Genomic DNA, 27,108 nt, shown 5'->3' with positions numbered 1-27,108 from the left:
TTTTACAGCTGAGGGCGCAGGTAGAGCAACACTGCCAGACTCCCCGTGTCGGTCAGCGTCCAAGCAGAGGAGCAGAACCGGTAGGAGACCGATCATAAGGGATTTCTTGCAAGGAGCTGGCGTGGGCCTGGGGGCGCCTGGCCAGGCAGGTCGGAGTCCGCGGGTCAGGCCGTCAGGAGGCGCCGGGGTCCTTGGACACCAGGTCGGGCTGCTGTCCACAGGCAGAGTTGTTTCTGCGGGAACACTTCAGCCCTGTTCTTAAGGCCCTTCAACTGATTAGACCAGGCCCACCTGGATCCTCTAAGACACTCTCTCTACCTGAAAGTCACATGATTTTGGAGACTGTAATTACTTCCACACTACTTCCTACAAGTGCCTAAGTGAACGATCAAGTGAATGACTGGGGGCTATGGCCTCACCAAGTTGACACATGCAATTGACCATCGTGACCTAAGTGGTGGGCCCGAGATTTGAACTGAGGCCTGACCTTGAGCTGATTTTGATTACCACGAACATCTAATTAATCCTTGCAGCAACCCATGAGGCAAGCAATATCCCCACTCTATAGACGAGGAAAACAAGACCCGGAGAAGATAAGCCACCAGCCGACTTACGCATCAGCTCTCAGCCGGCATTCAAGAAATAGTTTTTGAATGAACAGATTTCCTTAGCCAAGATTCACAGCCTGTCTTGTGTGGCACCTGATGACTGACCCTCCCACCCTGGCCCATCCTGCTCTCGTCTGTCAGGAGCTGCCACGCCATCTGAGCAGTAGGGACTTTTATTCTGGTGAGGGACCCTGGGGTAGGAAGAACCTTTATAGAGAGAAATGGGAGAGTGCAGCCCAGACCAGGGTGCTGACCAAGCTCGAGGACGACTGTTGGGGTCTGCGGCCTCTGCCCCTGGGTCCCACAGTGAAGGGGAACCCGGCAGGAGGGCCACCCTCTCCCAGATAGTAACCATGGACAGCACTTTGTCACTTAGCGCCTGGCATCTGCAAGCAGAGGAAACACCGTCTGGCCCTCGCTGGCCCCCTCCTGACCACCCACCAGGACGTGCCTGGGGAGCAAAGGGGCATGTGTGTGGGGACGAGACTTTGATGCCCGGGGTGGGGGTGGGGGGCCGGTGGGGGAGCCGCCCTCCACAATTACCTAGACGACCAGCTTGTGAAATCAAATATGAGGGATTGGAAGACTTTTATGGGGGGCTTTTCTGCTTCCAGCAAATTCCAGGGCATGATTTTACAATCCCTTGATTCCAGGCCTCCCTTTGCCCCCCACTCTCCGTTGTCTGAAGGGAAAGGTTGGGGCTTCCATGGAGCTTGGGGGGGGGGGGGGCGGGGGGACGGGGTGGCCCAGTGAGAAGCCAGGGAGGGAGCAGGGCGGCTGGGCAGGGAGCGCTCTGGAGGTCGGAGATGAGCCCTTCAGCAGAGTCTCAGGTCAGGCGACTCCGGCCAGTGCCCTCGGGCCACCGCTGGGCCCCCTTCCTCCTCCGCCAAGACCTGGGACTTGGTCCACGTTGTAGGGAAAGTTCAGAGACCCAGGGACACTGAGTTTCCATGAGGGACTTCAAAATACGTCCACAGGGTGAGCGGGGCCGGGGCCGGGGAAGCACGTGTGGGGACGCGGCACAGGGACGGACAGACGCAGTGATGGGGAGACGCACAGACACACGGGCGGAGGGGCAGCGGTGGAGAGAGAGCGAGACCGAAAGAGCAGCGGGAACAGGGACCCACAGTCAGAGAGAACCCGGGCGCAGGAGAGAACAGGGGCGGCCTGGACGGACTGCGGAGCCGGCCGGGCCCCCGATCGCGTGTTGTCCGAGGGAGGGCGACAAGTTAGTACAAGAGGCAGGAGGCGGCGCTGCAGTTACACCGCTGGGGTTGGAAGTCCCCCCTCCCAGCACGTCCCCTAACCTCTCCGGGCCTCAGTTTCCCTCCGGGGCAGGGAGGACGGAGCGGTCCCCAGCGCCCAGGGTTTGCTGGGAGGACGACACGAGTGGCAGTCCCCAGGCGAGGCCACCGTCGCGGGCCCTCCCGGCAGGGCCGGGGATCGGCGGCCACCAGGCACGCCGGGGCCACGAGTCCGCCGCGCGGCTACGCGGGCTCCCGGTGGGGGGAGCAGGACGGGCCCGTCCACGCCTGGAAAGGGGTGTGCGTGTGACTGTGTGTGTGTGAGTGAACGTGTAGGGATATGTGTGTGCGTGCAGGCCTGGGTGTGAGTGCGTGTGAGGGTGAACTTGTGCTTGGGTGAGCGTGGTCTGGGAGCGCACGCGCGTGCGCACACGCCCCCTGGTGGCCGGGTCCGCTGGGAAACGCCATCTGTCTTTGCGCGCTCTTCCCCGTGAGTCACCATTCGCACACAGACCGCTGTCGTCGTCGGCATCGTCAGCAGCCACATGGCCACCGTTTACTGGGCAGGCTGCACGTACTACAGCTATGCGTCCTACCCCTCACTCATCCACCCAGCAGTGCTTTCTTGAGCACCTACTGTGGGTCAGGGGCTGTGTCACCGACAAGAACGTAACTAGCGTCACTCCCATTTCGCAGACGAGGAAACCGAGATTCAGAGAATTTAAACGACTTCCACGGTTATGGCTGGTGAGGGTCCCAGCAGGGTCTAAACCCAGGTTTTTTACCCCTTAGCCTATGCTTTCGCCATGGCTGATCCCCTGGCACCTCTGAGAAGCCCCTGTCCCTGTCCCCTGTCCCCTGCCCCTTGGCCCCTCGCCCCCCTGCCCCCTGTCCCATGGCCTCCTGTCCTCTGTCCCCTACCCATGGCGCCCCCTTCACGGTATTGCCCACTGCTCACTGCAGGTGCTCATACCTTGCCTGCCTGGCCTGTCTCCCCTGCTAAGCCCCGAATCCCAGAGGGTGTCACTGTATCCTCAGCTCCCAGCCTACGGCCCAGGCCATAGTAGGTGCTCAGCATGTGGTTCTTGAATGACTGGAGGAGACCAAAATCTCCCCTCTCCCTCCTGCTTGGCTACCTAGCTCCTAGTTTTGAAGGCTTCCCCTCCTCCAGGAAGCCCTCCATGGTATCCCTCCTGCCCCCAGGCTCTCCAGGGTCCCGGGCCCCTGGCTCATCCCTACACACCACAAATGTCTGCCTCCCCCACCGGCCTGTCTTGTTCACTATTGCATTGCCTGGCACATAGTAGGCGCTTAGTAAATACATTGAAGGAATGAACGAGTGGCTGAGTGAACGTGTGCGTGAGTGAATGGGGGCTTCCCAGGAGGCAGGTGGGTGGGGACAGAGTCGAGGGGAGGCTTGAGAACTTTGGCCAACGGGGAGAGGAAGGGCAATCCTGGTGACCTCTTCCAGGTTCTAGAAGCTGCTTCATTCCTGGGATTCTGGCCCCTTGCCCCGACTGTCACAGCCAGCAATGGCCTCCAGCGTTTTCCTCACACTGCGTCACTCCGGCCTCTGCTGCCACGGGCACGTCGCCTTCTCTGACTCTGACCCCTGCCTGCCTCCTCTGAGGACCCTCGTGGTGACTCTGGGCCACCCAAGCGCTCCGGGACCGTCTCCCCATCCCGCGGGCCTTGGCTGAATCACATCTGCACAGTCCCCTTTTGGGGTGCAAGGTGGACACGGTCACAGGGTCCAGGGATCGGGATGTGGACCTCATTGGGGGCCACGACTCTGCCCACCACTCGGAGTACATCGTGCCCCTCTGCAAACCTCGGCCTCTGCATCTCTAAAACGAGAATTTGGGGCTTTTGCACCCGGGGCTCTGTGCACCTGCAGCACCCACACCGTCCTTGCGCTCGGGGGTTCGCCGGAAGTCCCAGTGTGGTTAGGATGCGGACCCTGCCACCGGCCCGCCGAGGGACCAGATGCTGTCCGTGCTGGGCCACAGTCTGCTGCTGCAGAGACAGGGAGGCCTGTGGCGATCATGCAGAGCCCCCAGCCCTGGCCCTAGTCAAGGCCCTGAGGATCCCCGCTGCTGTCACAATGTCAGGGCACAAAGGGCACCCGCATCGGGTCTGGACCCCTCTGCGGGTGCCTCTGCCGTGAGGCCTCCTCTGCTCCCGGCCTGGGTCGCCCTCCCTTACGGATGCATTTGCTGCCCTCTGCTGGCTGTGACGAGCTCTGCCCGGCTCCCCGCAGCTGTTGGGGGCTGCCTCTCCGAGGTCCTCCCTCTTGGTGGGGGTGATTCCTCCGGGTCCCCACCTTGAGGTGGGCTCAGGCATGTGCCCCTGTGACCTACTGCCAGCGCTGTGAAGAGTAGAAGGCCATTTCCCAGGATGAGCCGACACAGTGCGGACAAGCCCCGCCTCTTCGCTGGGGCAGGAAGGACCACAGCTCGGTCGGGTGTCCTCGTGGCTGTCCGGTGGTCTCGTAGCCTGGGGTCTACCTGCCGGCAGCTTAGAGCCGCTCAGACCTGTGTGCCAAGCTTGGGCCTACCGCTTCCTGGCTGTGCGTCCTCGGGCGAGTTACTTAACCTCTCTGAGTCTCGGTCTCCTTTTCCGAGACATGGCATTAATTCTACCTTGATATAAGAGCTAATATCTGTCCAGTGTGGACTGTCTACGCGACCCTGTCCTGGACACTGGATCACCGTTTAAATCCGAATTGCTCTCATCAAATACTCGCAAGAACTTAGGAAGGAGGCACCGTTTCGGTCTTCATTTTACAGATGAGGAAACTGAGTCTCGGAGAGGCACAGTCTCCTGCCCCAGGTGTATGCGGCCAAGAGTGGAGAACTAGAATATAAATTGGGGTCTGTCTAAACCCACCGCCTGTTCTCTCTGCCTTATGCCCCTGGGTCTCTGGTCGCGGCAGAAACCCCCAGTGGCCAATACATGTGTTCTTGATTGTCGTTGTTGTTGTTTTAAATAAAGGAAAATAAATCAGTTAATGAAAGCATTTTGCTTGGCGGTCATTTCTTCTCCATACGTGGGGTGGCTGTGATATTAAGAAAGATTCTTGGGGGGGCAGTGTTGGGACCCCAGCCTTCGATACTTGCCGTGCGTATCCTCAGCCTTACATCCCGTCCAGCCCACACCCCCTCCCCGCCTCGACCTCCAACCCACAGCAACGTTCCAAGGAAGGGAGACACCCCTGGACTCTGAAACCCCCAAGAAAAGACACCCCTGCCACCCACCGTCGCCATGTTGCACAACTTTCCTTTGGCGTTTTTATTGTCAGCCCTTTCTGCTTTTAAGAAAAGCTCCTAAAACCAAAGCCAGTTTGGGTAATTTGACGTTTGTGAGAGCAGAAGCGATGTTTTGATTCCAATTAGTAAACCACAAATCCCTTCGGCAGCCTCTCTTTTGGGGTGAGCCTAACAGCAGAAAACCCATTAGAACATTCCTGAAGGGAACAAACACACTCTAGGGTCCATTTTGTGCCGGGTGCCTTCCGTCTATCACCTCATTTAATCCTACCAGCTGTGGCAAAGCGTTTTACCTCTGACAGACGGGGAGCCGAGGCTGCGAATGTGCAGGGGCTCCCCAAAGAGGCAAAGCGGGATCCCACTAGACATCACTGGGTTCCTGCCCACACCACGCCTCCCTCCTCTCCATCCCCTCTCTCACTGGACAAGCCTCTGTGCGCGGGGCTGGTCCCTTCCTTTCCGGCATCGATCTTTGTTAGTCTGAACCACAGGGCAGCAAACTTTTTCCGAAAGGGACCATCTAGTAAATAGTTTAGCCATGTGGTCTCGGACACTGTAGTATGAAAGCAGCCGTGGGCGATATGTAAGTGAACGGGTGTGGCTTTTGACATAAGCAGGTGACGGATGGCTTTAGCGCCCAGGCTGTCGTTTGCCAGCCCCTCATCTTAGCCAATCAAGACTATCAACCCCCCCTTGCCAACAGTCGCTAGGAAGGGGTTGGGGCTGTGGTTCTGGCCCATAAGCCCGGGGGGATGTCTGCTGGAGGGATTCTGGCCACAAGTTTCCTTAGTCTTAAAAAGAGACCCTAGGGGCGCCTGGGTGCTCAGTCGGTTGAGCTTTCGACTCTTGATTTTGGCTCAGGTCATGATCTCCTGGTTCTGAGTTCGAGCCCGGAGTCGGGCTCTGTGCTGACAGTGCAGAGTCTGCTTGGGATTCTCTCTCTCCCTCACTCTCTGCCCCTCCCCTGCTCATTCTCTCTCTCTCTCTCTCTCAAAATAAACTTAAAAATACACTCAAAAAAAAGAAACAAGAGAGACCCTAGATGGAAACCTTTCTTCTCTGTATCTGGGTGAGTTTGGTGAGGTGATGGCTGGAGCTGGTGCAGCCCTCTTGTGCCTCCAGGAGAAGGGCCTGAGGACCACAGCGGACCTACAGAGGGTAGAAGAATCCTGTCGGTGATGTTAGCAAGTCCCCGAATGAACAGTCTGGCATGACCACCCTTCCTCCTTAGGATGTGAAACTACAAAGATTTGTATTATTTAAAGCATTTCCAGTAGAAATCTGTTTCTTGATGCTGAAAGTCTCCTAACTGATAGGGTGTCCAAAGTTTATTCCTTGCCTACTTCCCCACATGGTTTTCTTGGCTTCACTGGGTTTATTTTATACAGTGCGGAGAAGAAACACCAGTGTTTCGCGCCAGAGGAAATCAGCTGCAGCCTGTGAGTTGGCCCAGGTTGTACAAACCCACAGGCACGGACGTGTATGCAAATGGATGACTTCCCAGTGGGAATTTCCACTTATGCAATTTTTGCCTTATAAAGCCAATGATTTAATTGGCAAACGTGCATTTGCATCCCAACCCCAGACCAGGCGTGCTTCTGACTACAGAGAGAGATGTGCCCTCTCAAGTCACCTGATGGGGGGGGGGGGGGGGGGGGGGGGCAGAGAACCTGCAAAGATAACCTAGCAAGCGTATGGGGTTTTACAGGAAGGGGCAGCAGTGAGGTGGGGTCTGTTCTGCTGTCCCACGACTGACGCCTAACCGGCATGTAAACAGAGCACCGAGGTCTGAGCGGTCAGCCATGCCTTCTTGCAGGGGAGAGGTACCGCAGCCAGGCCGGGCATGGACTCGGAAGGCGATGGTTGGGTGGGGGTGGGGGTGTTGCTTTCCACAGAATGGCTTGTGCAAGGCCAGGGGTAAGGATAAGGCAGCGTGTGATTGCTTCCGGATATTATGTTCTCAGGCCAAAATGTGCATTCTGTTAGCACGATTTTCTACAAATCTCCTAAAGTGCCCATCAGTAAAAGCAGCCCATAGATTTGTGGTCGCAGCCTCGTGTGACAAATCCCTGCGCTACCCTGGCTTCTCATCCTGGGCCCTGGTGGCATCCGGGGCAAGATAACTGTGGGACACCGTCCTGTGCGTGGTGGGGGCGTGTAGCAGCACCCCGCCTCTATGTGCGAGATGCCACTCGCAACTTCTTCTCCCACCTCAAACCACAAGTGTCTCCAGGCATCAACAAACGTCCCCCGGGGGTGCAAACTCATTCCCGTTGAAAACCAAGGGCTGGACTAGAAGAAGGCAGGTCTGTGTGCCAGAAGGACGGTCCGGGCCATCAGAGCCTCCCGCCTTTGCAAATCCGATCGGCTCCAGGCAGATGGGGGTTCTCAGAGGCTGCGGCCCGTCCTGCGCTTTGTTCCCCGTCTGCGTTACCGCTGAGCCTCCAGCCCCTAACACGTGTTCGGAGAGGCGCCTGTTATTTGAAGATGAAACAAGTCATGGCAGCGGCCCCCACTGGCGGCCACCCCGCTTCAGGCTCCCTGCCCGGCAGCCCCGGCGCAGCGCGGGGACCGCTTCTCAGGCAGGCGATCCGCCCGCGCCTGCGCTTCCGGGCCATGTAAATGAGTCATGGTCTCCTTGGTGGTGATTGGTTTAGGGCTGGGCACGTGACTCAGCGCTGGCCAATGAGGGGTGGCGCCTTCTGGGAGCGGCGCCCTGTCTGGTAAAGACCCCCAGAAAGGCGGGGCCCTTTTGCACCTGCGCGCTGAGGGGGTAGCGGCCTCGCGGAGACCCGGGGGGAGCCCGTTTGGGGGAGCGGAGGGGCGAGGCGCAAAGAACCCGGGTGCTCTGTGCCGTCTCCGAGCTGTGGGATTCGCCAGCGGTGGGGCTGCCTCCCGGGGGCCGTCCTGGGATGAGAGGCACGCAGACTCCCTGAGGGTTTCAAGTCAGGGAGGTTAGACGCGTCTGTTATTTGCAACTGAAAGCATCCTGATGCAACACTCTCCCGGGAAGGCACCCAGCCCGCAGCGGTGGCTCCATAAACCCATGCGATTCTTGGAACTAGAGTGTGAAAGAGTGAAGGCACTCGTCTTCTCTCTTTCCAGCTCTTTCGGCTGGGACCGCTGACCACCGTCCCTTGACGTTGGCTCCTGAGCCCGCGGGCTCTCGTCTCGGGGTGAGGGTGGGGGCAAAGCCAGCGGGTAAGTTAAACCTCCCTCTGATGACACGGTCCGCTGCCGGTGTCCGGCTGGGGATGAGGCCAGGAGCTGAGCAGGTCCCTGGGGAGGGGATCACTGCCCTGGCCTGACGCGCTGGGGTCTTGCGATGTTAACAACACGCCCGGGACTTTTCCGTAAAGCGGAGGCAGACCCATCCCAGCCGCCCCAGGATCTCCACCGGCTCTTGTGCTCACTACAAAAGAAGGACTTCCCACAGTTCATTAAGGATTTTTCTGTTCCCTTTTTATTAAAATTAAAACCAAAATAAGTCAAAAGACTAAAAGAAGAAAGAACCCCTCCCTGAAGCCACAGGATTGCTCCCAGTGCTGCCGATACTGCACCCCCCGCCCCCAGGCAGGGTGTTCCCGCGGATGGGAGGGTGGGGTGCAAAGTGAAACCAGGCTTTGCACCGCTGAGGGTGGTGTCCCTGAGTGCCCCCTGTCTGGGCGTGGGGGCTGGGAAACCCCCGTCCTGCTGCCGGCCTCACCGACCACCCACAGCCTGCGAGCCGCCTAGCTCCACTCCGACCCAGCTTCCTCCAGGCGCGGTGGAAAAACCTGTCCCGAGCACCCTCTGACTCTGATCGCCGACTCTGGTCGTTGCCAGCAGCCTCCCAGGTGGTGGCCCGCACCTGAACTGAGAGGGCTCTGTTCCCTGCCCCGTTCTGAGTCCCGCAGGGCCCAAGCCTTCCGAGCTCCCAGCGGTGGGAGAGCTGGCCTCCCCTCGCTCAAGGGCCACCCAAATGCCAGGGGCTTCCGAGGATGGCCAAGATGTCCTGACATGTCCTTGGCTGTGACTGCTGCCGCAAGAATGGGGGAGGGGACACTTCCCAGGTCGTGTGTTCTCACTGCCCAATGCACACCTTCTGCCCCTCGTGTCTCCTCCCCTGGGTCACTCCTTGGTACCCTTCCATACCCCTTCAAGACCCCAGTCTGAATGACAGGTGGCCCGCCGCCCGTGGGGGCTGGATTATGCCCGCTGCCAATCAACATTTGACATTCAACTTCGTGAAAGACATTGTGGGATAGGTGACCGTAGAACCAGTGTTTTGAGACAAGGGGAGTTGAACTCGTGCCCCAGTGTCTGCGTAACAAATCACTACAACCTGGGTGACTTAAGATAACAAATGCACTCCCTCCCAGTTCCAAAGCCAAAAGTCCAAGATCAAGGTTTCCACGGGGCCAGGCTCCCACCCAAGGTCTAGGGGAGAAATTCTTTGTCTCCTCCAGCTACTGGTGGCTCCAGGCCTCCCTGCCTTGTGGCCACATCTCTCCAGTCTCCAGTCTTCACGTGGCCTCCTCCTCTGCTTCTCTCCGTGGTATGTCTCCTATAAGGACACTTGACTTTGGATTTAAGGTCCACCTAGATAATCCAGGATGATCTCATCTCATCTCGAGATCCTTAATTATATCTGCAAAGACCTTTGTTTCCAAACAAAGCCACATTCACAGGCCCCAGGGCTCGGAGTGTAGACAGATCTTCCGGGGGGGTGGGGGGTGGGGGGCACCAGCCAAACCCCTACAGGGGTGGGAGTATAATTACCACCAACAGATGCAAACTGTGTGGCCTGGACAGAGTGGGATGTACAGTCAGAATAACTGTTGAATGAGACACACATGGGAGCCAGACGACGCTCAGCCTTCATGTCCCCTGCCTGTCCTCTTCAAAGATGTCAGTGTCGGCAAACACCCAGAATCGATCAGATTGAAGGAGACCAAAGAGACGGGGCCACTGAAGGCATTGCCTGAGCCTGGCTGGGGTCCTGGGGGAGGATGGGATCCCTGGGGGAGGATGGGGTCCCCGGGGGAGGATGGGGTCCCTGGGGGAAGATGGGGTCCCCGGGGGAGGATGGGGTCCCCGGGGGGAGGATAGGGTTCCCGGGGGGAGCATGGCCATAAAAGCTCTTCACTGAGACAATAGGCAGGACCTGGATGTGGCCCGTAGGTCAGGGTCTTGTGTCGAGGTTCTGTTTTCTGATTCTGGCAGTTGCACTGCATGGAGGAGGGTGTCTTTGATCTTATGACGTCTTGCACTAAAGTCACGGGATGAGGAGGTGTGATCTCTGCAAGTTATTCCCAAGTAGTTCGTAATAAAGAGTGCGTGTGCGCGCGTGTGTGCGTGTGTACTGAGATGGAGACAGACAGACAGAACAAAGCGTCAGCGTTGGTGCGTGTGCGTGAAGGGATTACAGGAATTCTTTGCACCACCTCAGCGCTCAAGAAACCGAGTCCGAGCTTTACTCCAAGCGAACAGCAGAGGGACACCCGGGCCGCGTTCACAGGTATGACCTCACGTGGCCTCTGGGCAGCCATCGGCAGAGAGCGGAGCAGCCTTGCGTTTTCAGCAAAGGAAATTGAGTCCCCGAGACCTCAAAGACCGGACGAGTGCCCCCTGGCTGTCGGACGCCCGATCTTGGGCTTGTGACATACAGGCTCGGAACAAGCATCCCAGTCTGTCCCGTGGGTTCAAGGGAGTGGCGCTGGGTCAGGGGAACCCGCAAGAGCAGGAGCAGGGGTCCGGACCAGCAGCTCCGGTGGAATCCCCGGGGAGTGGTGAAGGGCCGGGCCTCATTGCTGATTAGTGAGGTGGGTCTGGGGACGCACATCCGCTCCTCGTGATGCAGCCTGGGCTCGGCCGGCGATCGGTGAGCGAACACGTGGCACCTCTGCCCGATCCTGGCGACTGGCACTGAATTTGGCACACGTAGGCATTGGCAGGACAGCAAGCACCGCCTCAGGAGTTGGAGAGCCCAAGAGAAGATGGGACAAAGGTTTTTCATCCTTTTGAAGTTTGTGGACCCCCAAGTCCAGACTGTAAGAGCCCCGAGGCCGGAGGTCTGAATGCAACTGGAAGATAAACCCCTAGAGGCCAGTGTAGACCTTTCCCCCATGCCTGACACGTGGCGGGTGCAGCATACGCGGATGAACACGGACTTGCGCTGTGGTCGCCAGGGCCCTTGGTCTCGAGTGATTAAACTCAACCGGCACCAGCTTCAGACTCCAGAGGAAGCCGGTAGAAGGCTGGCTGCAAGGGCAACAGGCAGCGACGGGAACCCAAGTCAGGGCTCAAGCTCCTCCCCTCTCTGCACATCTGCCTCATTCTTTTCTTTCTAGAAAGACTCCCTTCCTCGGCTTCTCGTAGCTGTCGACAGCTTCCAAGGTTTATATTTTACCAGGCAGGTGCACAGAGAGCATTTCCCAGGGAAGGACTCTGATTGGCTCAGCTTGGATCCCATGCCCATTTCTGGACCAATCAAAGAAAACTAGGACGTCAGAGTCATATGATAATATGCTGCTTCCGTGGTGGTAGGCGGGGCATGCGGAGTACGGAGAATTTCTATTCCCAGAAATGGGATGCTGAGCAGAGAATCTCATAGGTGTCCATGAAAGAATTCATTTTATAAGGAATTGGTTTTTAGAAGTTTATGAAAGTGATACATTTTCATTGTAGTAAGTCCTGGTAAGAGATGAAAAAAATCACCCGTAATTCAGCAACTCAGAGTTAAATGACTGTTAACATTCTTCACATGTCTCTGGTTGCTTCTTCCCAGGCTCCTCTGCTGTTCCTAAAGCCTCAGGGCTCATCCTTGGATCCCTTCTCTTTTCTCACCCCCTTGGTGAGCCCAACAGCCTCGTGGGCAGAAGATTCCAGAATTCCCATCTCCTGCCTGAGCCTTTCCCAACACCTGGCTGGTAAATGCAGCGGCTGTCTCAACACCCGGCTGGTCGTAAGCATCCTAACCGCACCGCTCCTCAAAACCCCAGCTCCTGCCTACTCACCTGTCATTCCCACAGTGTCGCACCTCCTTCAATGTTGGCTCATCCCTTTGGAGGGCTCAGTTTGGGGATCATCATGATGCCTCTCCTTCTCTCTCTTCCCCTCAGAGCTGATCTCTTGGTTCTGCTCTCAAAATCTGGCCACCGTTCATCTCGTCCTTCTCACCACCTGACCGAGGCCACCTCCGGCTTTCCCTCTGTCATCCCGCTTCCCCCAGTCCCGCCTTCACCCACCCCAGCACCCCGTACCTGGAATCCTGAAGTGAAAGTTCCTGCGGCTCCTTTCTCGAACACTCCGACGGCCTCCTATCAAATTTGGAGGAAAAGGATGGGGTTTTCTTCGTGGTGACGAAAAAATCCTCAAGACAGCGATGGGGGTCGTGCGACTCCACGAATGTACTAAACCACCCTGAAGAGTCCACTTGAAAGAAGTTGAGGTTTAGGGCATGTAAATTCTATCTCAGGAAAGCTGCTATTTTGAAAAGCAGCAGAATACTTAAGAAATGATTTTAAAAGCTTGGAGTAAAAACTGAAGTCTCTCTGCTGGCCTGCGCCACATGAGCTGGCCCGCTGAGCCCTCCTTCCCTCCTTGTCACCCTTGTCACTCACTCTGCTTCGGTGGCACCTCCTTCCCCTCCCCCACCTCCCCCAAGCCTCTGCCTCAGGGCCTTTGCACTTGCGATGCTCTTCTCCCGGATGTGCCCTGGCCCACTCGGCTTCTTTCACTGATGCCTGTGCCATTCACCCCAAACTGTGGTCCTCCCTGTCACTCCCTGTCACCCCCCGTCACTCCCTGTCAACTCCCAGCTTCGCTTTCCTCCTTCACACTTCAATTAATGTCCCGAGGCTGCCGTACGGAAGTCCCACAAATGGGGCGGCTTAAAACAACAGGTATTTGATCTCTCACAGGCTGGTGGCCGCCAGTCCAAATTCAAGGGGCTGGTAGGGTTGCTTCCTTCTGCACGTGCTCTAGGTGAGACCGTATTCCTCGTACATCTCGCGGCTTTGGGGGCTCCTGGCCCCTTTTCTCAAAACCTCGATGCTGCCCAAGTCCTACTCTGAGCCTTGAAATGGCCTCGGAGGTTGGTGGAGTGAAGAATGTCATCCCCACACTGTGGTTGAATCTTGGGTCCAAGACTGGACCCAGGGTCCCGTATGCCCAGGATCCAGGGTCCGGGGCAGGCGACCCAGGGCACCAACACTGCACCGGCTTCAAGCCGCTCAGGGTCACCGCAGACATTTCTGACGACAAGGGTGTGGAGGGGTTCGGTGCATTCACACAAGGCCACCTGTTGCCCCACCCCTAACAGACCAGGCCTCCAACGTCCCCCTCCAGGCCTTTGCTTATGTCCTTCCACGGCTTGGCTGAGCTCCCCGAGGCCAGGATGGAACCCAGCTCCCAAGGGCCCGGCCCACAGGAGGTGTCTCTCTGTGGGATGAGCTCAGGGACCGAAGGTGTTGTGGTTCGGAGTAGGGGCCCCAGAATCAGGCAGATCTGGGCTTGGACCCCGATGTTGCCACTCCGTCGACGTGCTGTCTTGGGCAAGCGCGACGGCCTGAACTGTGTCCCCCGCAAAAGATGAAACGTGAAAGTCCTAACCCCTGGCACCTGTAAATGTGCACTTATTTGGAAATACGGTCCTTGCAGACAGGATGGGTAAAGACGAGGTCACACGGGATTAGGACGGACAGACACGCCATCCAATGACTTCCAGGGAGAAACACAGAGACACCGAGGGAGAAAGCCAAGCGGCCGTGGAGACACAAATCGCAGTGATGTGTCGACGAGCCGCGGAACAACGGGGATTGCCGGCCACCCCAGAGGATGGGAAGGGCCGGGTAGGGGTCTCCCCTGGATCATAATGTACGTCCCCTCCAGCCGTGCTGCTGGGTGTCGGGGGGTTGTTGGTTTTTATTCCCGAGCGTCCAGCGTCTGGCCCAGCACAGTGTGATGATCCCCTGTCCTGTTGCTGGATGTTTACACTAATGCTGTAAATCTCCTGGAGCTACGAAGGAGGAGGAGGAGGAGGAGGAGGAGGAGGAGGAGGAGGGAGGAGGAGAAGGCACAGAGAACAGGGCAGATGAGGGCGAGTTCTCACAGCCGCTGAATTCGCAGCTGGGGCAGAGGGAGCCTCTGAGCCAAAGCTTTATGCTTTTTGCGTAAATACAGCCAGTGCCTTGCACACGCCAGGCATGTGGGGAGGACGCAAAACCGTTGCGATGAGCGGTAGGAGGAGACGTTTTCTTAAACGTATGTAATTACAGTAACTGTCTTACTAAGTTGGAGGCCTGAGCGCTGGCTGTCACTAGATCTCGGCGCCCCCACGGGATGGCTTTCCCCGGGATCCCACTGCTGTTTGACAAAGAGATGTTGGTCTCCAGCAAGGACCCAGGAACACCCACACCCAAGCCGGAACCAACCCTTTCTCCTTCCTGTGAGCCCCCTGCCCGCCCCCCCCCCCCCCGGCCTCCTGGAGCCCATCGTGGGAGGCTGAGCAAGAAGGAAGTTAAGCCTCACCCGTGGCTTTGTCTCTGCGATTAGTGGGGAAGAGAAAGCCCGGATGGTTGCAGACGGCTCTGGGGACTGTGGGCGGTGTGACCCGGCCCCAGGATCCCCCCAGCTCCGGTCACTGAGTCCGGGCTCTTTGCCTGGAGGCCCTGGCGAGCGAGGCCGTGGTGAGGGCACCAGGGCTAGGGGAGGCAGCTGTGGAGGCACAGGGGAGGTGGAGGCCGAGCTATGTCTCCATCACTCGCCCCCGGGACGCTGGCAGAGGGAAGGCCTGGCTCGCCCGGTGTGGTCTCAGATTTCCCCTTCGAGAAGACAGTGTTCCCCCCACCCCCGGGAAAGCGGTGACTCAGCCTCCCCTAATCCAGTCCCACAGCAGAAGCGCCGTAGACCGCGTGTCTCTCGGTCTGTAACGTTTGCACGAATTACCCAGGAGTCTTGTGACAACGCAGTTTTTTGTTTTTTTTTTTTTTGTTTTTTTTTAAAAATTTTTTTTTTTCAACGTTTTTTATTTATTTTTGGGACAGAGAGAGACAGAGCATGAACGGGGGAGGGGCAGAGAGAGAGGGAGACACAGAATCGGAAACAGGCTCCAGGCTCCGAGCCATCAGCCCAGAGCCTGACGCGGGGCTCGAACTCACGGACCGCGAGATCGTGACCTGGCTGAAGTCGGACGCTTAACCGACTGCGCCATCCAGGCGCCCCAATGACAACGCAGTTTTTGACCTAAGGTCCGGGGCACCGCGTTTCCCCCTCTGGCACTGGACCCCGACCCCACGGCCGGGATGCCCAGCGTGTCCGGTCCATCTCTGCGCCCCGGGGCCCGGCGGTCTTAAGGACTCAGTGGCACCTGCTGTGACTCAGGCACTGGCGAACGTCCCTAAAATCCCTCGCGCCGTCTACACGAGGGCTGCTCCCTCCATGACTACCCTGCCTGCAACTCACTCAGGTTAACAAGCCCCCACGTGCGAGTTGGCTGAGCCACGACATTGCCAACCAGAGGTCGGCGGTTGCCCTGAGTTCCTTTGGGGTCTTCCCTGGGCGGGGGAATGTCCTTTAAACTGGAGAAGCTTCCCCACAGCCTCCCTGGGAAGGAGAATGACCCCGAGAGGCCGTGTTTGTCCTCATCTGGTGGAAAAGGAGGTGGTCACATCAGGGGAGGTGAGGGCCGGGAGGAAAACTCCCATCAGCCGCCCCAGGTCAAGCCTCCCCCCCTCCCCGGCCTGGGGGCAGCTTGCAGCGCCCCAGAGCCCATAAAAGCCAGTCCCCCTCGGGGCTGGCTCCAGGGTTTATTAAATATCAGGCATCTGGGCCAGGAAAAGACTAAACAAAATGTGGTTTTCCTCTGTGAACTGATTGCATCTGTTTTGAAGGAAACACACAAAGAATCACCTTTGGGGGTGTATTTCCTAAAGACCAGCTTGCCGGGACCTCCCCCCCACCCCCCCCCCATCGTCCTAGACATTGTGCTCCCTGCCCCCGGTCTGAGGCCGTGGACTGGGGGTCAGGGGCTTCCCTGGGCGGGGGTGGGGTGGGACACACCAATTCCACAAGGTGGGGGTGGGGTGGGGGAGGGGTGGGGTGGGGGATGGGATCTCCGGCAGCTCAAGAAGGAAAGGAGGCTGGGTCTGTAAGTCTTGCAAGTGACAGCCACCGGGAGCAGGGCAGAGGGAGAAGAGAAGGGATCTGAGGACAAAGTCCCGGGGAACATCTACACCAAAAGGGCCGCAGGAAAAAGAAACATCCCCGGAGAGAACAGCCAGGGACAGGAGATGAGACCGAGTGCCGCATTCTGCCTGGGAAGGTGTCGGCCATTGAGCAAAGAATGTTCACTGTGGATCCATGTTATGGCACGGTCCTACTTTAAAAAAAAAAAAAAAATGCTTTTTATAATGAAAGATAAAGAACAGTGACGGGTTTTTCATATTAAGTGTTCATTACCAATAAAACCCAAGGAAACTTTAATGAGTTAGACAAGAATGAAAAAGGGTCCTTTCGTTCCAAAGAGTACAGGAGAATGACAGTGGGATGCCTTCCAGAAGTGCAAGAATGTTTCCATGGGAAGAAACCCATTAGTATAACTCACATTAGTCAGTGAAGGAACAAAACTATATCACCGTTGTGATCGAGGTCCAAAAGGAATTTCATAAAATTCAACATCCATTCCTGATTTTTAAAATTTATTTATTTTAGAGAGAGAGAGAGAGAGCACAAGCAGGGGAGAGGGGTAGGGGAGAGAGAATCTTAAGCAGGCCTTCCCACTCAGAGAGAAGCCCAACCCGGGGCTCGATCCCATAACCCTGGGATCGTGACCGGAGCCGAAATCAAGAGTCGGACGTCTAACTGACTGAGCCACTCAGGTGCCCCCATTCCTGATTTTAAAGAAAACCTTTAAAAATGGAAATGGGTGGCTGGGGTGCCTGGGTGACTCAGTCGGTTAAGTGACCGACTTCGGCTCAGGTCGTGATCTCACGGTTTGTGAATTCGAGCCCCGCGTCGGGCTTCCCCTGACAGCGAGGAGCCCTCCTGGGATTCTCTCTCCCTCTCTCTCTCTCTCTCTGTCCCTTCCCCGCTCGCTCTCTCTGTCTCTCTCTCTGTACCTCTCTCTCAAAATAAATAAACTTTAAAAAATTGAAATACATCAACATTAAAAAAATGGAAATGGGCAGAGAACTCTCACGTATAAATGTTTCCCCCAAAAGCTAAACGATGAACAAACACTGGCCCTAAGGGCCCAAAAGGCTGGACGCACACACACAACCCCAAACGCCTGTGGTCACTAACCATGACAAGATGTCCCACAGGCCCCCGCGCGACATCCTGAAAAGGTGGAGAGGAGCCCACAGCTTGGCCTGCAGAGCCCTCGGAAGTAGGCCTGACGTCAAGGCTGAGTCCTGGGGCCTCATCCCGCCCGGTTCAGCACCTGCTGCGCTGAGCAGGGGTCTAGGAAGAAAGACACCTTGCAGGCACGGCCTGACCTTCTAAGGCACATGCACTGCACTAGCAACTAACACGCTGGGCCCCGGACAGATCGTTGCCCTCTTCCGAGCACCTGACGTGTGCCAGGCCCCGGGTATGGACTTCTCGTGAACCTCTCGGCGAACCTATCTACGGAGTCTGTGGCCTTGGTGACTGCAGAGGTAACAGTAACTTCCTGCCCACCTAAACTCCCCGCTGAAGGAACACGCACTACCTGACAGGACAGCCCAGCCTGTGTCCTTAAGATACGAGGATGGGACCGAGGGTGACACCGGACCCAAACTTGGTCAGTCAGCTTCTCTTCTGGGAATGTGAGACCCGAGGGGCTGGGTTACCCACAGGGCACCGGGCTGCAGGGTCCGAGCTGAGGCCGCCATTTTGGTGGCCATGATGGGGCCCAGTGGACACGGATGGGGGCGGTGGAGGAAGGAAGCAGATGCGCGGGAGGGACAGAAGGACAGAAGGGACAGAAGGGACGGGAGGGACAGAAGGACAGAAGCTCCACAGGGAACAAGAGGAACGAGCAGCTCCTTTGCATCCTCTACGTCCCAGGACATCTTGGGGTTGGCGGAATCTCCCCAAAGTGGAGTCCATGGAACTTTCCTGGTTCCTTACCGCGAAAGCCCCTCTCCTTAATCCACCTCGGGAGGGCTTCTGTCTTTCGCAGCCAACCTACAGATGAGGAAACTGAGGCTCTGAGGCGTGAAGTGACTTGACCAAGGTCATGGATCTTCCGTGCGGCAGATCCGGGAGACGATCGTGCCCCTGGTCGCTCACCACGACATGTGGCCTCTCAGCGCAGGCTCTCAGGCTCTCGTTTCCCCGGAGCCTGCTTTTTCAGAGTAGACGGAGCTCCTGCCAGCCTGGTTGATTCGGGGACAATTCAGTGACCGTTCAGAAGCTCAAGGGTCCTGAAAGGCACCGTGGGATCAGGAGGGTATTTCAAGAGCTCGAAGGGTCTGAGATTTTCCCCACTCGGGAGCTGACAAGTGAGGCCGCCACAGTCCCACGGATGCCGGCGGAAGGCGCAGGACTCCCGCGTCACAGGGGAAGGACTCTGGGCTGCACGAACTTGGTGTCTGCGTGGTCCTCCCGCACCCCAAGCCTGTGGGAGCAAGGCAGAGGGGCCCAGGCGGATGCTGCAGGCACGAGGCTTTGGGTCACAGCAGAGGAAGCCCCAGCGTGCCATGACAGGCTCCGGACAGACCCGCCCGCCTTCGCCTGGGAGGGAGACGTGATGGTCTGTTCACCGGACACCAGGCACATCTGCCCTCCGCCCTGGAGGGAGGCACGGGCTCTGTCTTCAAAGACTGTTCACAGGCAAACATCCTGGAAAAGATAATCTGGAAGAAAGGTTCTCAGTGCCTCTGCTCCGAAGGTGGGCAGAAATGTGAGAGATCACAGAGACTGTCTCTCAGCGGGAGTGAGAAGCAGGGAGGAAAGACAGAAGGCTTCTACAAAGATCTGTGCGCGCAGAGTGAGGCCGACGCACCAGGAATCTGTAATCTAATTGCTGAGTCTTAATTGTGTATTCTCTACCCTACTCAAGGACGGGTCAAAACGTTCTGTATCTCCCTCGACAAAACTCAGCCCCGGGGCTCCTGCAAGCTGCTGGCTGGCCGATGCAGTAGTTGGGATACGCTTGGCCACGTGGAAGTCACAAAACAGCCACCTCCATCGTCTCCGATATAAGACATGTTTTACTTCACTAACCAGAAGCCGGAAAAGGAGGCAGCGGCTCCAGGGCTGGCAGGTTTGGAGGCTCGGGGACACCATTAGGGACACGTCTTTCTCCCCTGCCGTCTTGCCTTCATCCCTGGGCTCGTTCCCTCATGGTTGCAAGGTGGCTGCTGAGCTCCACACGTAACAGCCTCATCCCCCACACTCGAGGAAGGAGAGCAACGTCTCTGTCAGGAGCCTGTTCCAGAATGGAGACGAACTTCCCTCAAAGCCCCCCAACCTCCAGACTGCTTCTCACCTCTCATTGGCCAGAACTGTGTCACCTGCTGTTTCCTAAACCAATCACTGGGAAGAAATGGAATTGCCATGACTGCCGTGGACCAATCAGGTCTCCCCCTTGGGACTAAGCTTCCTGAGAAGACTATGGTTTTCAGATAACTGAACCAAAAAGGAAAGAGGTAAGGTGACAGGGTTCCGGATTTAGCATAAACAAACAAACAATAAAAAAATGTAAAAAGTGAGCCGTTAAATTTGAATTCAGAGACACCACAGATAAATTTTGGGATAAGTATATCCCGTGCGATGTGTGGGATGCACTTACACTAAAGCATTATGCGCAGTTGCGATGAAACTCAACTACATCCTGCGTTTTCTCCAGCAGGCTTCGTAGGTGACTGATAGTGTCACCAGAGTGGGGTCTTCCCCCAGCCCCCCACTCCCGGCCAAGAAGACCATTACTGGTGGGAAGGGGCCCATCTATTTGACTGAAACAGAATATTCTGGTGACGTTTTCTCCCCCATACCCGCACATCCCTTTCCCTATGCACACCAGATCTCAGCACAAATGATGTTCCTGTCGTTGTTATTGAAGCTGGGAGACTGGGAATCATCTGGAATCCTTCTCCCCCTCCACATCTCCTTCCAGTTCAACCCATCTGTTCCCTCAGAGCCTTCAGAAGACCCTCCCTCCCTTGGGATACCTTTGCTCCGTACTTTGATGGCTCCCTTCTTGGGGCCCCAGCCCCAGCGTCACCTCCTCCCAGAAGCCTTCCCAGGCCTCCGCCCCCTGGCACTTGCCGCCCCTTTTCCCCATTTTCCATCCTCCAGAAACGTCCTTCAGAGAGCCACGGTCTTCTCAGATCTTATTCATTGGTCTTGCCATTGTAAACGTTCGCAGAGCGCCTGGAATAGAAAGGCGGCTTTCTGAGGGCAGGCACCCTCCGTTTTGTGCGTCGCTGTCCCCTCGGTGCCCGGCACTGATGGGGGCTCAATCAGGATTTCCCGAATAACCGAGAGCCATGCGTTCACACAGACTTACCAGTTAAGGTCGGGACGGGCTACGTAACTTGCAGCACACCATGCAAAATGAAACTGCAGAGGTCCTACTTCAAAAATTGCCAGGAATTTCAAGACGACGACGGGAGAGCATTAAACTGGGGCACCCGGGGGGCTCAGGTGGTTAAGTGTCCGATTCCTGATCTTGGCTCAGGTCATGATCTCACGGCTTGTGAGAAGAGCCCTGCGTCGGGCTCTGCACCGACAGTGTGGTGACTTCTTGGGATTCCCTCTCTCCCTCTTTCTCTGCCCCTCTCCCATCCTCTCTCTCTCTCAAAATCGATAAACTTAAAAAAAAAAAAAAAAAAAAGGAGAGCATTAATCCAAATGCAGGGTCCTTCGGAGCACAGGGCCCTGGGTGTCCCCCTGGTCACGTGCTGTTACTAGCCCTGATTACAATATTACTTGATAACAATGACCAAAGAGTAATTTCTTTTTTTTTTAATTTTTTCATGGTTATTTATTTTTGAGAGAGAGAGAGAGGGAGAGAGAGAAAGGCTGTGCAAGCAGAGGACAGGCAGAGAGAGAGGGGGGCAGAGGATCCAAAGCAGGATCCAAAGCAGGATCCAAAGCAGGCTCTGAGCTGTCAGCACAGAGCCCGACGTGGGCCTCGAACTCAAGAACCACGAGATCGTGACCTGAGCCGAAATCGGACGCTCAACCGGCTGAGCCCCCCAGGCGCCCCCAGAGAGGACTTTCTTGATTAAAATCTCTCACTTCCGTCAAGGCTCCCCAAACGCAGGTCCAAGCTGAGGATGCACGGGCTGGCAGCAAGCTAAGAAATATACAGAAAATGCAGCGAGGCTTTTCTAAAAGCTACGTTTACGCCTAAAGGCTAAATATGATCTCTCCTGCAATTGCTTTCCTTTTACATCTCGGCGGGGGAAATGTCTTCTCTTTTCTGAAACAATGGTGTTGGTAGATGTGGTTGCAAAACAAAAGGTTGGCCTGACCCTCAGCCCTCAATGTCTTTGGAGTTTGCTTTGTAAGTTTCCCTAGTCCTCGGACTCCAGCATCTGAGGAGCCTCGTCCCCAGTAGGACTCAGGCTGGAGGCTGCCTTGCAGGGTCCCTTTCAGCAGAGAAGTGACTGATTTTCGTGGCCAGCAGAGGGGGCTACAGGAATGCCAAACCCCCTTGGCTGGGTTTCCCCCCCCCCCCCCCCCACGAATTTGGAGGCGGTTTTTCTACCCCTCAGCCGCCTGGGGCTTCTTTATTATTATGGGGGGCCATTCGGAACCGGAGAAACTTACCCGGTGCCCAATGCCTTTCTGCCCGTTGCATTTGCATCGTCTTCTCCAGGCAAAGCCTCCTTGCTTTAGCTCCGTGGTTTGCTGCTCTGGCTTGCACGGGACGCTCGCCTGGAGAGCTTTCCAAAAACAATTCGATTGAAATGCCCAGAAGTTCTGATTCCGTTCCTTCCGCATGGAGCCCCGAGCATGAGAACTTTTTCCGCTCCCTGCTCTCCTCCCCCAGTTCTAATCTGAATGGGTTGAGAACTCCTGCCCGGTAAAGTTACCATCAAAATACGGCGGTCTGTATTTTTAGACAGAGAGGAAGTGTGTGTGTGTGTGTGTGTGTGTGTGTGTGTGTGTGTGTTGGTTTGTTTTTTGTTTTTTGTTTTTTTTTTAGGTTTATTTGTTTTGGCTCTGGAACAACTGTCTTCATTTCATTTGTAGGGAAGGGGCGGTTTACAGCAGAGCGCGAAGGAAGCTTCCAGCTAGGGCTGGGAGGTTGGGGATGGCTGGTGCCTGGCCCCATGATTCTCAGGCACTCGAGCCACCGTCCCGGATCTCCGCAGAGTTTGCCCCTGATTTCCTGGCCCGCCTGTGTCTTAGGCAGACCCGCCCTGGGAACCCTGCGGCCAGGGGTCCCCCCCCTGCTCCTCCCCGCCCCCGGCTTGCAGCTGTCCCTTTGGAGCAAGAGCCTAAGGAAACATTTGGGTAGGAAGCTTTGGTTTAGGTGCTCCTCTGGGGAGGTGTTTACAGGTGGGGTATACAGGAAACACCCCCCCACCCCACCCCAGCGTCTTTACTCAGAAACAAAGGGTAAGGGACTCCCGTGTCTGCTCACTCTGAGACTAGGGGGAGTCAGGGGGGAGGAGACGGGGTCCCAGCGCCTTGCCAGTTCAGGGTTGTGCCAAACAGGCGCGAAGTGCTCACCTGACTCTCCTTTGCCTGCGGAATGGGCCTATGTGCCCTGACAGGCCGGGAAGCAGGACTCAGCTCTGTGTCCCACGCTCCCTCCTGGGTCAGTAAGACAGCCCGCTCAAGTCTGGAGCCCCGGGGAGGAGGCAGAATTCGGGATGTCACCCCTGCTCACCCGCCGCCCCCTGCCCCCTGCCTCCTTCCTAAGAGCGGTTCCCTTTATCATCTTTTCACGGGGAGTTGGCGTCTCCCGGCATCACCCTCATACTCCCAACAGCCAGGACGGGCTCCCGAGCTACCGAGATCCCAGAGCGCCAAGGAGAAGCCCGGCATCTTTTGTCCTACAACTCGAGCAGCCGAGGGGATGTCAGACCCGCCGGGTTGGCAGAGCGGTCACAACCCCGTGGCTCTTTTAAGAAATTCTCATTCTTTTACTCATGCACAGGGGATCCTGGTGAAAGCCAGACGTTTCAAAACGACCCCAGCGGATGAAGCCTGTCCTGTAACACAGTCAACCCCAGGGTGGAAGATGAATCACGACTGAAAGGTAAAGCAAAACTGGAACGGAGCAGACGTGTCTCTCCAGCCGCCAGAAGGTGGCTCTGAGGCTTTAAGAGAATTCGCTCTTCGGAGCCCCTTTTGCGGGGTCTGGTTTGTACCTCGGCTGAATACCAGCTGCGATTAAGTAATAAGTATGGAAATGACAGTAGACTTAAATCAATCACAAGTGAAGCCTGGTTTATCCTGAGTCTCCAAGTAGTAAAAATTGGTTCCGATATAATTTAGCCCACATCAGAAGTCAGCTTCGAAACGAGTATTGCAGGGAAACTACAAATTACATTTCTAAAGATTGGTGGATAATTACAGGCTGAATTAATTACACGAGGGATTTGTTCTCGAAAAGGTGTACGAGATGTGTCCTATTTTGCACCAGGGAGATCCCCTAGAGGAAGGAACACGGCCGTTGGACTCCTGATTCCAGCTCGGGTCCTGGTCCCAGAGTCGTGGGACGGAGCCCCAAGTCAGGCTCCGCACTGCGTATGAAGCCTCCTTGGGATTCTCTCTCCCTCTCTTTTCTGTCCGTCTCCCCCAGTCGCGTTCTCTCTCTCCCTAAAAACAAAAAAACAAAACAAAAACCCTGTAGTTCTCTTTTAAAGCCTTGCAGGTATTAACTCTCAAAAGTCAAGCAACACAGGACAGTCTAAACCAAAGGCCTGCCTCACCCACGTTCCCCGTCCCGCCGCCCAGAGGGCCCTCTGCTAACAGCGTGGGCACGGCCCTGCTCCCCAGGACTCACGCACGCCCAACATACATCCCTCGTCCGGCTCTGTGTGTAAGCAAACACGGGACCACGCTTTACAGCACCTTGTACCTGTGCCATGAACAAGAGGGAAACCCAGCACGGTGGGGACTGGTCTTTATCTCTCTGACTGGATCTTGAACAAAGATCGCTTAAAAAAAAAAAAAAAAAAAAATCTCTCAAGTGAGATTCTCCCACGATGTTACCGACTTTGTTTTCCGTTCCTGCCCCGTTATGGCGTGTGCTTCTCTGTAGGTTGGGGTGATCCTGAGAGAATCAGCCTTCCTGAGAACTCGGGCCTGTTTTCGGCCTCCCTGGAAGATACCTGCAGCTTCGAACACGCGTGGGAGTTACAGGCTTCCCGTTTCATCGCTGGCAAGGGACGTGGAGCCCGCCGAGGAAAGCCATGGCAGAGACGGGGTGACCAGCTCATCCCAGTTGAAAGCGGAAAGCCCCACATCCCGGGAATCCCCTGAGTCCCGGGCAAACGGGGACAGTTGGGTGGAGAGCGGCCTACAATTCCTTCTTGGGAGCTCACGCGATGACACAAAGAGGCTAAGTCCACACCCCAGGCAGGGCGGACAGGGACCCTCTGTTGAGGGCTCACAGCTGCCTTCGCGCCGGCCGGAAGCTGGAACCAAGAAGCGTTATTTATCCCCAACGCTCTGTGCGCTCACAACAGTTGGTGGCCTTGCCTGGGAACGGCCGGAGAAGCAGAGCGAGGCCCAGAACCCCCTTTCCCTGAATTCAGCTGCTGCGCATAACGCGAGCCTGGAGATCCGGGACCCCCGGTTTGCAGCCTGGCTCACCCCCAGAGGAATCCGCCCAGAATCTGGGAGGAGAGGCTCAGCCTCTGCAGGGAAGCAGGCTCGGACTTGATGGGGTTTTGCCTTCCCCCGCGGCGCACACACAGTGATGTGATGTACCCCCCGCGGCACAGCCCTCTCCCCAAGGCTCGGCCCCAGCGCGTCGGGGAGGTGGGGAGACCTTGAAACCCTGGAGCTTGCAACATAGACGAGGCCGAACCAGAGGGCCACGGCGCCCCCCACCCTGCTCACCACGCTGTGTGGCGTGGGCGCCCGGTTCTGCGAGGCGGCCCCGGGGACCCTCACCCGGCCGCCACTGTGGGCACCCAAAGCCGCAAACATCACCCACCCCGGGGATTTGCTTCTGTGTCATTCGCTCCTCCCCTCCCCCTTAATCACGGCTACACACATTTCATTAGATCGTTCCGCGGGATGGGGTTCTTGTATTTTCTTCTCTATAATCAGAGAATAAAAACTTAACAGCCTCCCCTGGGTCAAAACATACCATACGTGGTTAAAAAATATTGTTTTTAAATAGTGGCAAATTCAATCTTTAGAAATTAGGGGTGACACTGCAACCTACATTTCTTTTTGTTTTTTAATTTTTAAATCTTTTAACGTTTATTTATGTTTGAGACAGAGAGAGAGAGAGAGAGAAAGAGAACAGGGGAGGAGCAGAGAAGGAGGGAGACACAGAGTCCAAAGCAGGCTCCAGGCTCCGAGCTGTCAGCACAGAGCCCGACGCGGGGCTCGAACCCACGAACCGCGAGATCATGACCTGAGCCGAAGTCGGACGCGTAACCCACCGAACTCCCCAGGTGCCCCCACAATCTAGATTTCTTGATGCTTCTTAGAGGAAAACCAGAAACTGGGAGCAGCAGGCCTGGTTCCATCAGTCAGAGCTGAATGGCAGATCCCTTCGGGAGACAGGGCGGGGCGTCTCCTGTTTGCCACAGTCCCCTCCCTATTGTCGGCAGGCCCTCCACCGCCAGGGAGCCCACCGAATTTCCAATCTGCTCCTCGGTGTTTGGGGGCCACGTGGCTCTACCCTGTACCACGTGTGACTGGGACGGCTGGGTGCCCACCCGATATCAGCTCTCCTTCTTTCCTTCCCTCCCGCCTCTCTCCCTCCTTCCCTCTCCTTCCCTTTCTCCTTCCTTCTTAGGAGAACCCTGCTTTTATACTGAGTGGTCATGTGCCCAGCCCAATGACTTTATTTCCGGACTTCCTGAAGGTAGAAATGGCCCGTGAGATAGATATCAGGGAAAATTATCACATGGGGCTGCTCGGTTGGCTTCTTAAAAGCAGGCAGGCAGACTCAACTAAGAAGGTTGTCCTTTTCCTCAGTGCAGCCCCCTTGTTCCTTCCTCCTGCCTAGAATAAGTCACGATGGCTGGAGCTCCAGCAGCCATTTTAGACCATGAGGAGAAGTAAAGCTGGAAGTCTCACGTTAAGAATGAAAAGCAGAAAACCAGAAGGAGCCTGGGTTCCCAGGCCGTCCTGGCCTGCTGTCGCCAGGACTTTTAAATGAAAAGGAAACAGACATACCTTATTTAAGTCGTTTATCTGAGTTCTCTGTTAAAAGCGACGAAATGTAATTCTAACTGTGTCCTGTTCTGATCTTTATTTTCCTTCCTCATGGAAATATATTGCAATATATCTTCAGATGTTCATCTGCTCTCCATCTTGGCAGTTTGGATTTAGCCATCCAAAAGCCAATTTAGACACTTGTGCCCAGGAACTAGCAATGCTGGGTTTTTACTAGTCCCCAAAGACATCTTAACGTGATCATTGTCATTTCATCAGGCAAGTGAAATGAAATTGAAACATTCTCTATTTTAAGAGCTCTAGATTATTTTCTTAGAGTTCTAGAACTTATAGGATGGGAGCCTTAGGGTTCTGGTCCTTTCTACTAGCATACATACATATCCCACCCTGCATTTTTTCCTAGGGTTCTAGAACCTTCCTCCCGCAGACTCAGAACTTCAGGTTTTGTCCTTAGACTTAAGTAACCCAAATGGCGACTGAAGGTTGAATTTTTCATGTGGGGCCAGGGACACATTTTTCTTTGAGGTCTTGGAAAATTTAGCTCCTGATTCAGGAAACGACAGAACTTTCTGCGACGATGGAGACATTCTGCATGCGCTCGCCTAGCATGTTGTTGCGCTTTTGAAATGTGGCCAGTGTCAGCGAGGAAGGGAATTGTAAGGTGTGTCTAGTTTTCACCAGGCTACATTTAAA

At 56.0% G+C, this 27,108-nt stretch overlaps 1 protein-coding gene and 1 long non-coding RNA gene across 2 annotated transcripts in view; one reads left to right on the top strand and one right to left on the bottom strand.

Moving 5' to 3' along the window:
• The window catches only part of BMP7 (bone morphogenetic protein 7), a 164,422-nt gene extending 151,841 nt beyond the window's left edge, over positions 1-12,581 (top strand). Inside the window, exon 7 of the mRNA XM_060620984.3 lies at positions 12,225-12,581. Coding sequence (XP_060476967.1) covers positions 12,225-12,230 — 6 coding nt within the window. The 3' untranslated portion in view covers positions 12,231-12,581. The remainder of the gene's footprint in view (positions 1-12,224) is intronic.
• A 10,897-nt stretch (positions 12,582-23,478) lies between these two features.
• LOC132688083 (uncharacterized) lies at positions 23,479-26,685 on the bottom strand. The gene is made up of 2 exons (XR_009614405.1): positions 26,416-26,685; positions 23,479-23,871 (listed from the first exon to the last, which is right to left on the bottom strand). It is a non-coding gene; the product is annotated as an uncharacterized LOC132688083 (long non-coding RNA).
• Between the last annotated feature and the right edge of the window lie 423 nt (positions 26,686-27,108).

Source organism: Panthera onca, chromosome A3 (assembly GCF_046562875.1).
Source record: "Panthera onca isolate mPanOnc1 chromosome A3, mPanOnc1 haplotype 2, whole genome shotgun sequence".
NCBI lineage: Eukaryota > Metazoa > Chordata > Mammalia > Carnivora > Felidae > Panthera > Panthera onca.
Note: the sequence above shows the minus strand (reverse complement) of the source record. Positions and strands in the feature narration are given on the sequence as shown.